Source organism: Etheostoma spectabile, chromosome 4, assembly GCF_008692095.1.
Source record: "Etheostoma spectabile isolate EspeVRDwgs_2016 chromosome 4, UIUC_Espe_1.0, whole genome shotgun sequence".
In the NCBI taxonomy this organism is placed as follows: Eukaryota; Metazoa; Chordata; class Actinopteri; order Perciformes; family Percidae; genus Etheostoma; species Etheostoma spectabile.
This window is the reverse complement of record NC_045736.1, coordinates 23,815,817-23,833,698: the sequence shown is the minus strand read 5'-3', so window position 1 is coordinate 23,833,698 and position 17,882 is coordinate 23,815,817. Positions and strand designations below refer to the sequence as shown.

General features: G+C 39.3%; 1 protein-coding gene across 2 annotated transcripts; it reads right to left on the bottom strand.

Annotated features, from left to right (window-relative positions):
* Positions 1-14,868: 14,868 nt before the first annotated feature.
* On the bottom strand, positions 14,869-17,712 carry LOC116687403 (transmembrane protein 233). Of its 2 annotated transcripts, none has more exons than XM_032512764.1 (4): positions 17,575-17,712; positions 17,278-17,468; positions 15,685-15,819; positions 14,869-15,065 (listed from the first exon to the last, which is right to left on the bottom strand). In XM_032512764.1, the coding sequence occupies exons 2-4, from the start codon at positions 17,461-17,463 to the stop codon at positions 15,054-15,056; spliced, it is 333 nt and encodes a 110-aa protein (XP_032368655.1). In that variant the 5' UTR covers positions 17,464-17,468; positions 17,575-17,712; the 3' UTR covers positions 14,869-15,053. The 2 variants fall into 2 exon arrangements, with proteins under 2 accessions (XP_032368655.1, XP_032368654.1); XM_032512763.1 differs by having other exon boundaries at positions 17,553-17,680.
* Positions 17,713-17,882: the final 170 nt, after the last annotated feature.

Genomic DNA, 17,882 nt, shown 5'->3' with positions numbered 1-17,882 from the left:
GAGACTGCATCTGAGCCGGTGTGACAAAAAGCCCAAACTAGTTGCAGAAACCTTTCTGTGCTTATTTTTTACGTTAAATGTCAAATGAAATTGGTGACCAAAAGTCATGCTTGTAATTAAACATTTTATTCTGATAATAGCAATAACCACAGGAAAGGAAATAGATCTGGGGTTGCCAACCATGTGCCATGGAGAGCAAACAGTCCAACCACCCCACAGATGAGTTCCCCCCCTCTACTTGAAGTACTGTGGAATCATGGTTGAAATGCATACCTGCAGACATCGTTGGCAGGTCTGGATTACAGAAGTGGGCAACTGTCCCAAGGCCCCAAAACCCTGGGTTTACTGCATGTCATTTGGTTTTCGTAATTTGATTAATTGTAAATCTGTTAGTGAATCTGTACCACTAAAGCTGTTATTGAGGTTTGTGTTGTGCTTCACACTGTGCCCATTCCTAAATCAAGCTTACACAAATTAAGTACTCCACTTAGAAGTCCACTGCGGTTAGCTTTGTTAAATTTGACACAACCACCATTTGGCTGCTGCAAAAATAAACCACACAATATGCATAGGCTGCTGTTCTTTCACACGTATACAACTCTCACATAATAAGAATATGTTTTCTGCTTAAAAGACACTGATCGGGACTATGCACTCCATTACCACAACTGTCAGTATGCACTGCTTTTAAAGTGATAATATCAGTGTCTATGTCACTGTTACTAACCCCAAAACTATTCCTTAGACTGATAATTTATGATAATGGTTTCCTCACAGACCCATCCCCTTTCTATGTGCACCACTGGGGCACTGCAAGCCTTAAACTATATACCAAAAGTGGGGCTGCACTTTGATTCACCAAAATAAACCCACATTCTGTATCAATCAGATCAGATGCTGCATAGCTTTTGTTTCACATGCACTACCCCACTCTTCCACACTTGTCCACATACTTGATGTGCTCATCTTTCTTCATAATCCTTATTAACATCTGCAGTACAGATGGCCCATATGCTAATACCGATACACAATATCAGGAACTAGATTGAAAATTCACTCCCATTATTTTTCCATTTGGTAAATTTGCATATCCATAAATTTACATTGGAATAGCACAACTTATGCTACAGAGAGTGAATATTGTTTACCTGAAGATTGATTATCGAGTCTCATAATTTTTAATTCATAAAAACATTCAATCAACATCAGAAAAATACTTGCTGATTTCCTGTTGTTGTGGCAGTTATTGTGAGAATTGATCAAAGAAATTCTCAGGTTAGAGTATCTGAATTGATGCGATGTTCATTCAGGTCCTATGCTTGGACAGATATAGTTCAAACAAATGAGCATTTGCAGTCATCTCTATGCAATAAAAACACTTACTTAGACACTAAACTTTGAACACCTGTCTTTTAATGTTGTTTACTATCACTATTAATTCCATAAAAAAGGGGACACGCAATGATCTCTTCCATGTAATTCTGTTAGAACACCAAAATGTGTGTCATCATGATGGATGAAAGTCAGTACAGTTAACGTAATTTAGTTAAAGTATTGATCATGTTAGTCAAGGTTTATATTTGTACTAATCCACGAACATGGATAAGGCAAACACAACACAAGGCAGAGAGTGGGAGCTTTTAATTTTGAGTTTCAATAGTTTAATAATGATAAGTTTCTATTGGCCTTAATGTTGCAATAAGGAAAATATCTTTAAAGCTCAAGAATGGTGGCTCTAGTTCTCAATTCAGAAGTTGTGCTCTGCATTCTCAAATACTGTAAGTAGTTAATAGCATGAGTGCAGTCACTTGCCGTAAGAAAAATCTCATGAATTAAAATGATGTATCCCCAACTGAATTATTCACTTGGATCTCTTTCTCTCTGTGGGTTACACAAAAAACAACACACACAAAAAGGTCTACCTAGAGCTGTTGGCAAACCTTGACAGCAATGTCGCACCCAGACCTCTTATCACCTCTTGTCAATCCGTCTTATCTTAAACAGATTCCCCTGCCTCAGTGAATTTTATATACCCACAACTGTAATGGGTGTGACAGGTGGATTTGATAAAGTCACAGAGTGTTTGATCTAGCTTTGGTGCAGCCTTCAACCCACAGGTGGAGAGGAGCTTCCGTTCTTTCATTTTTAGGAGATTAAGGAGGATTGTTATTCATCACAAACAATTGAAAACTTCCCCAGAGAGTCTGAGGATGCAGCAAACCAAGAACAAAGAGATCTCTTTTGTGTATCTTTGCTTAATTTAGTGTCTAATTACGTCACATTTTAAGACGCTTAGGTTGCCTCCAGTCCTGTGGGGAAACACACCTTTTTTACTGCCTGGATGTTTACTTCAGCTCGCCAAGACTTTTGAATATTGTGTGCTGTCGCATGACAGAGCAAAGTCATTAGATTCATATACCAGTTGCTCACTTACCTCGCAGACTCAGCCAACAGTTTGTCTTCTGGATAAATATCCCGCTGTATGAGTAAGCCATCATCCATTTCTGTTTAAATGAACAGCAGTTCCCTCTTCAGCTGTCTATCATGCTCTTTCCCCTTCTCTCATCTCTGCCTCTGTCTCACCCTCTTCCTTTTCTCTCTCCATCTGATCCGCTGCACTACACACAACTGAAGGCGAGGCAGTAGTGCACACTTGTTGAGAGAGAGAGAGAGAAAGAGAGAGAGAGAGAGAGAGGGGGAGAGAGAGAGAGAGAGGAGAGAGAGAGAGAGAGAGAGAGAGAGAGAGAGGAGGGGCTGTGCTAGTCTATCAGCAGTGATATCACGCGTAAGGGAGAGGGGAATGGGTTGGATGTAATTACACAGGGCTCCTGCTGCAGACAGGATTGGGAGGGGGGCCGAGGTTGTTACGAAGAACAAGCAAAGCCGCCTGTCAGACAAAACAATGACTTCTGCATCGCAGAGTATGGCCAAACAAATAGTTTCGGCTGTTCAACACAAGAATGGGAACAAACAGAGGTGTGCTCAGCTATCATGAGAGGAACCTAAATTAAGACTCAGTCAAGGACTTTGTTTTTCTTACTCTTGCTATGTTTACTACATAGCAAGTGTATACAGTTTCCAAACTAGGAACCCTTTTCTGTCCAAGTCTCATGTTTGTTTCATTTTTTTTCTTCAATCATGATGCATCCTTCGTCTCTGCTACTTTTCGGGGGTTTGCACGTGCCCCATAAAGTCCTGAAACCAACGGGAGTCACATGGAGACTTTTTTATGGAGACAGTTTTTTATCATGTCATGTTAGGTTTTAGATTTTAACGAATTGGCCCTAATGCTGGCTCACAAATTGGAAATATACCACATTGGATTTTAAAGTCATTACATGAGCCTACCCTTTAGCTCGTCTGATTGATACTCCAATATAAGACCAATCTAAGTAAGCTGCGAAATGATTACTGTGGCAGGGTTTCCAGTGAGTAACACTATCATATGAAATGTTTAAAATATGATTTCAACACAGAGATGTCTTTAAGGCTGAAAATCCGCTGACAAAGCAGAGAGAGAAACAATTAGGGTTGCAGCCAGAGGGTCTTACCCATTAAGCGCTCTTAGCAAGAGCTTAGGGACCCCTAGAAAAGATTTCAAATTTTTAATGAACATGAGACAGTAACATAATAAAAATGTAATTTCCCAAACACTGATAGAAACTGAAACATTTTGTGCCGTTTTTGGAAAAAAGTAAGCTCAGAAACAGCAAAATGGACAACTAAGGTAATTTTTTAAAGGATGAAACCCACCACCTGTGCCCTCGACCCCTTTCCTACAGCTTTAGTCAAAGCAAACACCCCTGCCCTAAGCCCTCTGATTACTACTGTAATAAACCACTCCCTCCAGTCTGGCAATGTTCCATCTGCCCTTAAAACTACCATAATCAGACCACATCTGAAAAACCCCACTGAGATCAAGATACACTTACAAATTGCAGGCCCATTTCCAATCTCACATTCTTCTCCAAAGTACTGGAAAAGTTGTTGCCACCCATCTCCAGGACCACCTCAAACATAAAAACCTTTTTGAAAAATTCCAGTCTGGTTTCCGCTCTGCTTACAGCACAGATTCTACATTACATTACAGCCCTGGTTAGAGTCACAAATGACCTACAAATGGCGGCTGATGCTGGCTCACCTTCCCTCCTCATACTCCTTGATCTGTCTGCTGCTTTTGACACTGTGGATCATGGCATACTCCTCAACCGGCTACACCAAACCACTGGACTTACTGACACTGCTCTGAACTGGTTTAAATCAAACCTCAATGACAGAACAGAGTACATTTCACTTGGAAACGCAAGGTCCCAGCAACACACAGTCCCCTGCGGAGTCCCCCAGGGGTCAGTCCTTGGCCCCATCCTCTTCATCATTTACATCCTCCCCCTCGGCCACGTCATCAGCCACCATGGAGTCTCATTTCACTGTTATGCTGAGGACACACAAGTGTACATGAAATCTGACTCACACCCCACTGCAGCTTCACCAACAGCATCATCGTCTTCAACACTCACCGCCTGTCTGGAGGAGATAAAGGTGTGGAAGAAACAAATGTCTCCAGTTGAACAGCTCCAAAATTGAGGCAATCCTTGTTGACACCTCACATCAAGTCCAGTCATCCCCCATGCATCCGACTATCTCTGGTCAAAAACCTCTGCAAGATCTCCTTCTATCCTCTCAAAAATATTGCAATGCTCCGTTCTACACTCACCTTGGCTGATGCTGAAAAACTGGTCCACACCTTTGTCTCCTCCAGACTGGATTACTGTGACGCACTTCTCATCGGGATCCCTAACAAGAGTCTGTAGAAACTACAGTATTGTTCAAAATAGTGCTGCAAGGATCCTGATGAGAAGTCTGGGGAAATCCCTTCTCCCCAGAAAACTTAGCTCAGCACCATGGGTGATTGTGCCTTCTCATCTGCCACTCCTCAGACTTGGAATGCCCTCCCTGACCATCTGAGGGCACCACAGACTATTGAGACCTTTAAAAAAGGACTAAAAACATTTCTTCTTAGCAGAACTTATGAGTTTTAACCTTGCACAATAATGTCTTTGCACTATTTATATATATATTTATATATATTTTAAAATGATGTTTTTACCTTGCTTTTTTACCTGTAGCACTTTGAGGTTTGTCTTAAATGTAAAGTGCATTCCAAATAAAAAGTATTATTATTATTATTATTATTAATATTATTATTATTATTATTATTATTATTATTATTTATTGTCCCATACAAAACCAGCACTCCCAGGATTTTGTGGTAAAAAAGAATTTCACATAAGTTAAACAATATTCTGAATAAGACAAGAAACAAATTCTACACAAACTGGCATAAGTATCTTCACAAGCTATGCTTCAACAGTTCACCAGCACTGCGGCCCGTGATTTAGGTAAAATAAATTACATTTGGAAGTTGGTTTAGGAAGCGCTATAGTTCCTTTCATATTGCAACAGCCATATGTTATATGGATGAAAGGTCACTGTATAATAGTCTTGCATTGCCGGACCTCTCTTCACAGCACTGTGGAGTAAGGTCTGGCCCCTCCAAACATACACTTCTGGAAAGTAAAAAAAAACGTTTTGCAAAAGACCTTGAGGAGGACCATTCATAGGGTTAGGAGGTAATAGACAAATACTGTGTTAACTGTAGTCTATTTAAGGGGCTGTACTCAAAATACTGATCAAAAAGTGGGCTGGGATTTCCTCTTCTTATGAATACATTATGTGTGCTTAAACTAATATTTACAATATACAAGGTTCAGTGTCACGTGAAGAGGCAACAATTTACAACAAAACCCGGCCCCCCAAAAGTCTAGGGCCAGCCTTGATTGCAGCATTTTGTTGAATGTACATTATACACACACTACATTATATTGCTTCACTAGGACATAGTGGATACAGGACACACCATGATCTGTTGCAAATTAATACTCTGAATTGTTGTTCATCTGAGGTTTCTGCATAAAATTTATGATCCTTCTGTGTCAGTCACAATGATTTCTCTCATGAGATCTTATTTAGCTAAAGTTGCTCCGATTTCCAAGTTGTTAAAGAGGTGGGAGGTTGTCACAACAGTATGTGCTCTGAGTAAGGCCATGAAAATCATGTGGCTGGTATGCAAGAAGGAAAATGCTTAAAAAAAGAAGAAAAAAACAGTTATAGGGGTAGGTTTAATCAAAATTTAAACTGCAGTCAATTTAAAGTGCAGTCATCTCTTAGAAAATGATAGGATTAGTGCTGTTTCAGGTGCAGGTAAAATAATCAAGAACCCAATTTTTACTGTGGATGAAATCTTATTACAATGATGTGAAACTGATAATCTTTTTTTCTGAAAATTAAATAAGGTTCATTCAGGCTGTTTATTCCAATAAGCTATTAACATGTATAGTTATGTTTTCAGTATATACAGTTACTCACTGTCAAGGCTAATATTGTCAAACACAACAGTTACTTTGGCAAATGTCTCAATTACAAAGTGAGGGAGCTGAAAAGTGCTGTTACATTTAAAGACTTGGAAATTTAAATTTTTCAATCAATTCTTGAAATTGATTTTAATTATTGTTTTAATTCAAATCTTTCAATACAACCTGGAACAGTGTAGGAAATTGAAAAAGTATTTGCGGGGTATTTACTAAATTTTGGGTGGCAAATAGCAACAAAACTAACTCATTTCACATTTAAAAACAGCAGTTTTTAAATGTGAAGTGAGCTCAGATAAAAATGCATACAGTAATCACCAACTTGTGCCAACATGTTAAAAAAAATACTATTGCTATTATAAGTATATTTATATGTAACAGTGCTGTTTGTGTCAAGTGTATGTTAGAGATGAAAATGGAAAATAAATTAGTTTTATGAAAATAAAATGATGGCTTAATGTAGAATTAGGACATTGGCCTAAACTGGTAAATATTACAAGAATCGTATTTGTTTTTCCTTGCAACGTCTTTAGACCATCAATAGAAATGCTTGTTCTGTATTCTATACAGACATACAGTATGTGTTTTGTTTGTGGGTTTTATTTGTTCGATCTTCTCTTCTGCTTTCTTAATTACATTGAAAACCATGAATGTACAGTCTGCGTATTTATACCCATGTCTGTTTACTGTATAACTTAGTGGAAGGCAGGATCAGTAGGCCCTCTAGTCAGGCCCCTCTACAGGCCAGAAATATTATTGCTGGCGAGTAGACAGGTTTGAATTGTCTGTGGTCAAGAACTTTGTGCAGACTAATAGGCCTCACAGGAAAAAAAGTCAAGAATCTGCGGCTTCCCTCTGGGACTATGGCAAAGATGCAAAGATACAAAGATACAAGCGCTGTTAGCAATGTAAAATTCCTCAACAGTGTTGCAAACTATTGATCAACTGTGAATAATATCAAAACATGATGTAATACCACAAAAAACACACAAATTCCAAATAGCAGAATTAGACTGAATGTGACAGATAAGGCTGTAAACCTGTTGCCGTGGCTCTCTCTCTCTCTCTCTCTCTCTTTCTCTCTCTCTCTCTCTCTCTCTCTCTCTCTCTCTCTCTCTCTTTCTCTGTCTTTGTCTTTCTCACAAAATCACACACATAATTCACAATGCCAGGATTTGGGATCAAAGTCAGCACTTGAGAGAGAAAACCAATGGAAAACAGATTGGCACCTTGGCTGTGCGCAGGCAGGACATATTGTAACTCTCTGTTAGCTCCCAAAACGTGACTGCAGACACACATATTTTTATAAGCAGGTCTTCTCAGAAGCAAGGACAGAAGACCTGGGACAATAAACATAGATGAAAAATAAATACGCTGTACAAACCTGTATCGGATGACTTTCATCTGTCATCTGATTGCTGTAAATTTAAATTCCATGCACCTGTGCAATGATTATTAAAATCACAGAACATAAAACCATACATATTTTGCTTTACACTTATTTTACTGCCAGATTTTGACAGATGCAGAAAGCAATATGGGCGGAGATTTACATGGCATACAAAGTAACATATTCCAGGTCCCAGCAGGAATGGCTGGTTGTTATTGGTAGCCTTCTAACTTTTCCTTAAAACTCAGTCGTAACTTTATAACTTGACAGATTAAAAAAAGACTAAAGATGTCATTGCTGAAATTCAGTAAAGTCTAAGTGGTTCCTATACTGCAGTTTCAGCCTGTGCTAGCCTCACTGTCGAGTGTAGCTGACGCATGTTCAGTCCATCTCACAGTAGTCTGCCAGACCTTCCTCCACAGCGCTGCAGAGGAGGGTCTGGCTAGTCCACACAACATTACTGGATAAGAGAAAAACGTGCTCTGATTCATTGGCATTTCTTTAAACCAATCACAATCGTCATGGGGGAACTTGTTTTGGTGGAACATGTAGATGTAGGGCGAGTTCTGGATTTCAAATGGCTGTTGAGCGTGTGATGAAAATTTTACTCAAAAAAAAGATTAAAATATAATTTGATTGTCGTTTCTAGTTTGGAGTTTAGAATGCCAACACGAAGAAAGGGGAAGCTGAGGGACATCCGGCTGGAAATGAGGGACATCCAGCGGAAACTCCGGCAGCACCGGAACTGAAACCTCTTCGTCGATAGAGAGTCATTTTACAGTGGTCTATGTCCACGACGTTCCACTTCCCGGATTGCTCCGTTGCTAACGGAAATTCCGCCGTATTTCACTCATTTAGGCCGGATATCCGTTGCCTTGGCCTTCCTTTGTGTTGGTAGTTTAAACTCCAGGTGGATTTATGAGGACTATAGTTAACCTTTTCTCCCAAGATGATTGTGATTGGTCAGCAGAAATGCCAATAAACCGGAGCACCTTTTTCTCCCATCCCGGACTGCTGTGTGCAATCAGGGATGTCACTCAGCAGCTGTGTGTCACTCAGGAAGTGCATGAGTGATGTGATCCTTACTATAATTGTAAACAGCAGTACATTCTATAATCACTATAAAATATTTTAGTCTTCCTGATTTCAGGTCTCTTACAAGTAAATGATCAATCAGTATGTCATCCTGAACATGCATACAAACCATACCCTTTATATCTATTCTGCACCACATTGGAAACAGTGAAAATAAATACGTGGAAATCAAGTTTTTAACTTTAAGAACTTTCTTAATTTCTACACAATTGACTTCTCAAGCTGGGTGTTCTTAACTGCCTCTGGACAGTGTCCCATTGTCGGTTTTAAAAGCACATTAAGACAGTACATAGCGTAACACAATAATCAGATCTCTCTTGACAAGCATCTAGTTTAGCTGCTATAAGCTTGGTGGGCATCACTTCAAGTGGACAAAGATATGTGTTGACATAAGCAGCACCCGTATAGACATGGGTGTCATAATGCTGTGTTAACTCATTTAGGAACAGAGTAAAGTGCATCTCAACAGCAGACAGCTACAAATACATGACAGCTTGTCATATTACTATCAAAGACATTCACTGACCCACTACATCAACAATAAGCAATATCAGTACTGATATGTTCCCATATGTAATCATAAATGTCACAATATAACCGTAGGCTTGTTGTCGTTAACACAACACTCTACAAAACTCTTAAATGTTGAGTTTAAAGCTGCTATAATCAGTGTTTTTATATTGACGATGGATGGCATAACTAAGTGCCTAATTTTGTCAGTTGCAGTGATGAACCCTAAGAAAAAAGTAAAGGAGAGTAAATATTTGACTTAGCATTTGCTCGGGTTGTCACAAACACAACTTTGAAGTAATGCTTAAATTGCTATGAATGGATGTGTAAAGGGGCAACTGTTTGCTACCACATTAGCCATTGCAATTCCAATGTTGTGTCTACAGCTCATCCCATTGCCCCCAAGACACCAATCAATCAATTCACTACTATTTTTTTTTTGTCACATGAAATCATATGAGGTGCAATTCCAGTGAGATGTAATCAGCTCCTTTAACTTCATAAAGCAGAAGCAGTGTGCTTGTGTAGGATCCTAGTGGCCTGAGGGTAGAAGCTCCTCCTGAGCGTCCCAGTGCTGGCCTGGTGTAATCGGTACCTTCTACCCCACCTCGACAGAGGGAAAAGGCTGTTACCCGGCTGACTTGGACCTTTAATGATTCTCCTAGCCTTCTCCTTGCAGCACCTGGTGTAAATATTCTTTAAACAGCGCTTCTTGCGTGTTCAGCCCAATGAACCAATCTCTGCAGGGCCTTGCGGTGCTGTTTTCGTACAAAGCCGTGATGTTCCCCATCCGGACTCTGTCATGATGCAGGAGTAGAAATTGCTCAGTATTTGAGTGTGTACCCGGAATTTCCTCATACGTCTGAGGTGAAACAGTCTCTGCCTTGCATCTCCCACTTCTGAGTCCGTATGCAGCGCCCAGGTCAGACCCTCGATAATGTGGACTCGTCCGCCCTCTCCACCGAGGACCCGTTGATATGTCGATGTGCTGTTGTGTTGTTATAGTTTCACATTTGCCTTTAATTCATTTGGCTTTTACGGTGAGAAAAGGCTGTTGCCCTGGTGGTTTTGATCTTCTATGATTCTCCAAGCCTTTTTCCACATTGCATTGAAGTACTCTATTAGAAGATTTACACAGCTACATCTTCTATATTTAGTTGGGGATATACTATGATATTCTATAATAATAAAAAGTCAAGTCATTCAGCTTTCATAAAACTGAGACAAAATTCAGTTTTTAAAATAAACCAAACTGGTACCAAACTGAAGGTTTATGTTTCCCTGTGTGCTCTGCATCATTCCCACAGTTACCCTCTTTCATGTTTTCAAACTGGATCAAACTGCTGCTCCCTGGGAGGAATGTGTCATGGGATATGTACGCATGGAAGCTCTATCTTGTGCTAATGGAAGCAGCTGCTTTGAGTGGCCTATTTATGAGCACTTCATGTGAGTCATGGAGTGCTCTCCAAATGTATCAGCTATTGCAGCTAGCAGCAAAACAGCTTCAGGTGAGTTGATGTTGTTGAATGCGAGCAGGAAAATAATATGATTCATTTTTCTGGTAGGAAAGAGAAAACACAGCCGTCTCACAAAGCTGGAAATCAAATCACTTTAACGAAAAAAATGAAATGAAAACTACATTAATACATTTTGTTTGTGTGAATTTTCAATACAAAGGAGTTTCATTAAATTGGAAGGCAATCAGTTTCCTGTCACAAAGTCTACCTTGATCTGTAATCTTTCTAAGCATGCTTTCAAGTTGCCTAATCCCGGCCTCCATTTCATTTTTCATCTTGTTCTCTCGAGTTTTGCTTTGGTGTGACATCAAAGAGGTGGCACTACAGACACGCTGCAATGCTCTTTCAAGTAATGGGAGATAATAGTACAAGATTACTGCCATACCTTATTTGTCCAAGTGCATTATAATAACTGCTGAAACTTGGCAGCAGGCCTGTTACATCAGAGGCACTGTTTCAAATTGCACCTGCATACAGAAGATTAGTTTGACGAAATAGGTGCATACCGCTAATCAAAAAGTGAAAACCCAAACAGTATCGTTTATTTATTTGTTTATTATATTCACAGGTGTGTTTTATTTTGTCAATTTGTATGTTCATGAAGGTTTGAATGTAGCTGCATGGAGAGCTGTGAAAATAAATGTATGAAAACAGCCAAAAAGTATGGTGAAATAGCAACAATAAAGCTAAATTGAGAAGAGGTTTTGGGGTGAGATTGATATGATAAGGTGAGATTGATATAACACATATCCCTTCTTGAACCCATCTGCATCTTCACTTTATTCAATTCAATTCAATTTTATTTATAGTATCAATTCATAACAAGAGTTATCTCAAGACACTTTACAGATAGAGTAGGTCTAGACCACACTCTGTAATTTACAAGGACCCAAGCGTTCTAGTAGTTCTAGTCAGTGACACTTTACATACAGTATGTTTCAGTTACCTTGCAACAGGGTCAGTTCATCTTGACCACGTAACATGCTGGGCAACCTGCAACACGAAGGGGGAATCTTCTATATTTAGTTGGAGATATACTATGACATATCAAACTACAAGAAAATGTCCCCGCAAGGAAGGTTGTACTTCAAGGTTTAAAGGAGGTTTCTAAGTTAACTTGGGTGAAAAAGACATAGGCCTGAGTCTGTTTCTGTAAATATATATATTTATTTTTAATCCTAATTTTATACATCATTTAAAGGTTTAATATAGAGGTGGGGTACGAGGTCTAATAGGCAACAGATGTAGAGAATCTTAAGACATGTAATGTGATATTTTGGTTTGTGATTACTTTTACATGATAGCTTTGACACCAAATGTGGTACAGTCTGGAGCCATGGCATGGAAATCCACACAGGAAACAGTGTAGCAACAGTCAGGGAACATGACAGCAGGAATAGCTTAATTCTGTCATTAGCAAGATGAAAATGATCAAACGTGTGACATTTTCACTGCAGTCGCCAAGAAAGAGGAAGTCGTTTTTAGTATGTTGTTAAAGGGGCACCTCAACAATTTAGTTAGTGACGGATTTGAATAGAATTTTTTTATTTTTTTAACTGAAGCCGTAAAGGAAAAGATACTCTGTCTTTGATTCCCAAGAATCGGTTGAGCTCAAATCCCACTAAAAAATATTTGTTCCCACAATGCAATTAAATACTCTATTAGACCTTTTCTGCTCCAATAATTGATTATTTCCTCTTTAAAGGTTACATAGTCTCACTTTAAAAACCCATTATACAACTGTTTTCATATTTGGTGTAGTGCTCTTTGCAGCATGTCAACTGAGCGGTTGGGTTGCCCTTTTAAAGTAAAACATAGAAAAATATGAAACAAAGGAGGTTTGTTGATACAATTATTCTTAGACAAAATCTTGATGTAGAGCAGGAATTGATCTAGTACGATCTAAAGAGCAGAGTAAAATTCCCAAGTTGAACTGTACATACCAAAGTTATGACATACACATTGCAATAACAATGGAGATAAATGCTGTAGCACAAAATATCAATAATCAACTAGAACTGCTAGCAGTCATGACCGGGGTCCCAGGCCTCATGGCGCCAGTCGTCCCGACGGGAGTCCACATTGGCGAACCGGTGGAGCGCGTGAAAGCGGAACCCAAAGCATTACGTGTGGAGGCAAATGTCAGGAAATATTGAGAGGTGTGAGCCGCAAGGTCGGCGGTACAATGCCGTTGCATTAAAAAGGTTGTAGGACCATAAAGACAAGTAAATAACATAAATCTCACAGATTGATTTCCCACACACAGCAATGCCACACAAGCATTTGTGTTGTCTACAACAGTTTTATATATATGGAGTCATCCAGTGCAAAAATAAACATATTGAACATTATAACTCACATAAAGGACAAATTATTTACATGTATGACATACAGTGTATCAATCCTGCATGTAACAGTATGGATTAATAGAGCAATGACCCCAAAAAATGTTGGACTTCTACGCTGGATGCAAAACCTTCTGTAAGGGCTAGGAAGACAACAGAGACATCAGCAGAATGGGGAAACTGTTAGTTCTTAGCTCCAAAAGACAGTTTGTTTTTACTGGTTATATTATTAAGTTACAAAGTTATAAATCACAAGTGCTGTTTGGTATCATGTACTGTGCACGTTGATTATTGCCAAATTTGGTACAGAGTCTCCAAGTGTCATGCCAAACAATCATCACAGGTTTGGTGTTGATAGCATTTACAAAACCAAAACAAACGTTGATTAAGGTGCCCCATTAAAGTCCAATCTTCACCAAATATGGTACAGAGCATCGTGGAGAGACGTGAAACACTGCTCTCAAGTCTTTTGCAGATAACATTTAATTTGGCCGAGATATGATATAATATGTGTTTGGTAGCTTGCTTGTTAAAAGTTGTTTGGGCGTCAAATGTGCATGCTTTAACGCAACAAAAAGCTGTGAGATGGAGATGCTACATACCAGGTTTTGTGCAGATCTGTCGCGCGGCCTAGAACGAGTTTGAAACAGTTGGTTTTGATATTGTGAAAAAAACTTTGAGTGGAAATGGGTATGGCCTATATCAGGTGACTCAGCTTGATACAGTGAATACGAGGATGTAAAGTTTTTTAATGTGCAATGTGTAATGTGGGAGTTATAGGCAAAAACACGCTCAACGTCATTGTAGCGCTACACAGTGGTCCACATCTGTAATATTTGGTAAGTTAAGTCAACCACCCATGTACATCTACCCTGTTAATTTCAAGTAATTCACTTTAGTGTAAGTGATTTATCCAAACGTGGGTCTCATAGGCCACGCTCACTTCAACCAATCATTACCCCACTGTAAGGGGAGCCTCAGGAGTGGCCCTAGATGGCACCCATCAAAGTTTGTAAAAATTGGATAAGCCATTCCTGAGATTTAAACGTTTTGTATTTGTAGCGCCCCCTTGTGGCCAATTTCTGTGAAATTTGTTTTAGAGCCTCAGAGGGCCATACCAAGGAATAATCCAAAGTTTGGGTTTAGCATTTATTTTTGCTAAGATATGGCAAAGTTGGTGTTTAAACAGTTAGCAACACAAATTTGTTTGTGCATGACATGCGCAATTTTTATTTGATGAAAAATATTTAACAAAATGTTGTCAGGTCATACGGGAGATGCTAAGTGCCAAGTTTTGTACAGATTAATGGCACTGTCTAGAAGAAGTTTGAAAAAGTTGTTCTTTTCTTATTGGAATATCGTTTATTAACATCATTTAGTTTTGTCATGGATAAAGTGGGTTATAAGTTGTAGACTGTTTACAGTCATCATCTAGCTCTAGCAATGTTTTGAGCAAAAGACAACGGGGTCTTTGGAGTCACGGCCTAACAAAACCTTGCTGTGGACCATGGATTTGCTACACATTTGTAGTAAGTTGCCTTTTTTTTTTAAAATTCAAAGCATTATTGACATTAATCACAGAAATGAACAAATTCACCACATTGTTTCATCCTTGATTGTCCATGTGAAGAATGGTAAACATGACAGAAGGTGATGGACAGGTTGAAGTAAACATGAGATCGAGTCATAGTCCTTTCATTCGCATCATCCACACTTTCCTGTTCAACTGTCTGATTTCTCTTCTCCCCCTCTCTCCCATTCCACAACTCTAAAAATCCATCTGGAACACAAACAGAAGTACATTGAATGCTCACATTACACAATATCTTTTAAATTGCATGTATTGGTAGTTAACCACAGTATTCAAATCTGCCAGCGATTTTGTCTCACATACTAACGCACTACATCATTCAGATTTCATATACGATTAGATTTTTCTCTTTCACCTCCGTGCTGCATTTTCCATCATGTGTCATGATTGCAGATTGGACACAAAATACAATGCCTGAAACCCCAAAGTGTTTAATATTAAATAAACAAATGAGTAATTATGAAATAAATTGTCACATGACAGTGTTTAAAATATGTCCTACAGATGCAACAATTTCTGAAAATGTTTAGGAAATTATTTTATTTATTTAATACGGAAAATTTTGTGTCTCCATAGATTTTCACCACAAAGGGAGGTTATGGAAGTAGATACTTAAAATACTTTTTAATCTATAAATAAGCAAACAAGAGGACTTGACAATGACAGTGAAATTCAAAAACATCAGCATGTATTATATGTGTGTAGGTGGATACAGTATTTTATCTCAGTAAAAGTAGTTTTGTGAATATAATAACCACATGGTAATGGTTATACTGTCATGCTGGCCAACCCCGGGAGTGTGTCTTACAGTGGAGAAATGAACGATGCAGGAGATAGTGATGATGAGGAGGCCGATGATGATGGAGGCAACAGCTACATAGAGAGCATTCCTTCCCAGCCGCCTTGACCCATCATAGTCCCCACGATCATAGCTGTTCCTAGACTGAGAATAAAAAAATCACTGTACGTAAAAACTTTCTCAATAAAAAATAATGAAACAATTATGCAGTGTGGCGGATAAAAATCGGTATTAAAGTTACTGATTTAATTCTGTGACATTGTAAGATTTACAATTACTCTCTCATGTATCATCTGGTGTTTCCCCGGAAGTCAGAGCAACTGGGGGGGTTAAAGGTTACATAGTCTTGCAGTGCCAGACCTTCCTCCACAGTGCCCCAGAGGAGGGTCTGGCTAGTCCACACAACATTCCAGGATGGGAGAAAAAGGTGCTCTAGTTTATTGGCATTTCTTTAAACCAATCACAATCATCTTGGGCAGTGCTAAGCGTCGAGTGGAGCCACAATGGCGCTGCAAAATTGCTTCCGAAAGAAACTTGTTTTGGTGGAACGTGTAGTATTCAAAAGGTTGTTTTAGTCGTGGACAGATAGTCTAGCTAGCTGTCTGGATTTACCCTGCAGAGATCTGAGGAGAAGTTAACCATAGTCCTCATAAATCCACCGAGTTTAGAATTACAACACAAAGGTAAAGGGACATCCGAAAACGGAAGAGTGACATCCGGTGGAATTCCCGGCCAAATGAGAGCAATCCCGGGTGTGGAAACCAAAACGCTATGCGGATGTCCCTTCACCTTTGTGCTGTAATTTTAAACTCCGGTGGATTATGAGGACTTATGGTTAACTGCTCCTCAGATCTCTGCAGGGTAAATCCAGACAGCTAGGTAGACTCTCTGTCCAATCTGATTTGTTGATTTCCTATAAGCTTTGATTTGCTGCTTTGCACTGCGCTCAAAGTTCAAATTATTTCAACTTTGAACTGGTAGACGCTGACTTTTCAAAAGCGCAAACAATGACATAGCAGCATGTTGTTACTTGGCAACGGGAAATAGCTTCCTTGCCCCCCTATTTGACCTTACGATGCTTTTTGCTCTAGCAGTGGGCAGAGAACAAATCGTGTACTATGTGTAGGCGGCTTAAAGGTTTTATGACGCCATTGCCAGGCAACCAAATGTGATGGACTATTATTTTGGATAATAATTTCCTATTTCTCTGTTCTGTTTAAACATTGTTACACATTTGGGATAATGAAAGTAGGCTATACAACTCAACAAAATATATAACAGGCCTAGTTGTTTGTAGACATTTTAATGTAGAAATGTTTAACATAAGATTTACTAAATATTTGTAAACACATTTTAGAAACTTTAACACGTCATCTTAAGTTTTCTAACGTGTTGGGACCTGGTCACATGCTTTAATGGTTAAATTGTATGTATTTTTATAATATGGGTAAAACAACACTAAGCAGGCCTGCTGGCCGATTACAAGTCTGGAAACACAATACATTGTTAACAGTCTGGTCTGTAGCTTGGCCACAAACTGAATGTTTATATCATGAGTTTGCAAATCATGCTGTAAGATGATTCAGGAAATGCCACGCTTACCATGATAGAGAAGACCAGGGCAACAATGTTGACGGGGTATGCAGGACAAAAGCAGGTAAAAATAGTCAAACAAAGGTAGCTGCGGAGTGGAGGTGGAGGTGTTTGTTCCTCTATAGAGCCCCGGTCAAAAAATACACTCCCACTCAGGGAATTTTTAACTTGCGAATTAAGCACTCCAAGAGCCATTGTACCTGGCAGAAATGAAACACAGTCGGGGGGGGACACAACAGTTATAAACAGTGAAAAGTTACAAACAAGCTGCAAATAACCAGAACCTGAAAGTACAAAAAATCCAACTTGAGTTGAAGTCCAAATTTTAACTAGAAAATGTTTGAAAAAAGACAGATATGTTGTTGCTGATGGTTGTAGTCCTCTGTCGAAGCTGAAAATATTGAAGTTTGTGGGTAGAGTGGGGAGAGTGGGGGCAGGAGAGAGGTGGAAGGGGATCACTAACCCGGCTGGCCTCCTTCCAGGAGACTGACGGCCCTGAGATGAAGTGTGAGGGATCGACTCTGTTTACCACTGCTGGCATCTCATCTCAAAGAAACACACAACATGCTGACACATGGAAACGATCCCTGTCAACGGTTCAGTGCCATCTAACT

Coding starts and splice junctions, on each gene's coding strand:
- LOC116687403 (XM_032512764.1), bottom strand. CDS start 17,463: ATGGCTCTTGGAGTGCTTAATTCGCAAGTTAAAAATTCCCTGAGTGGG. Junction 15,820..17,277: donor CCCTGGTCTTCTCTATCATG/GTAAGCGTGGCA, acceptor TTTTATTCTCAG/TCTAGGAACAGCTATGATCG.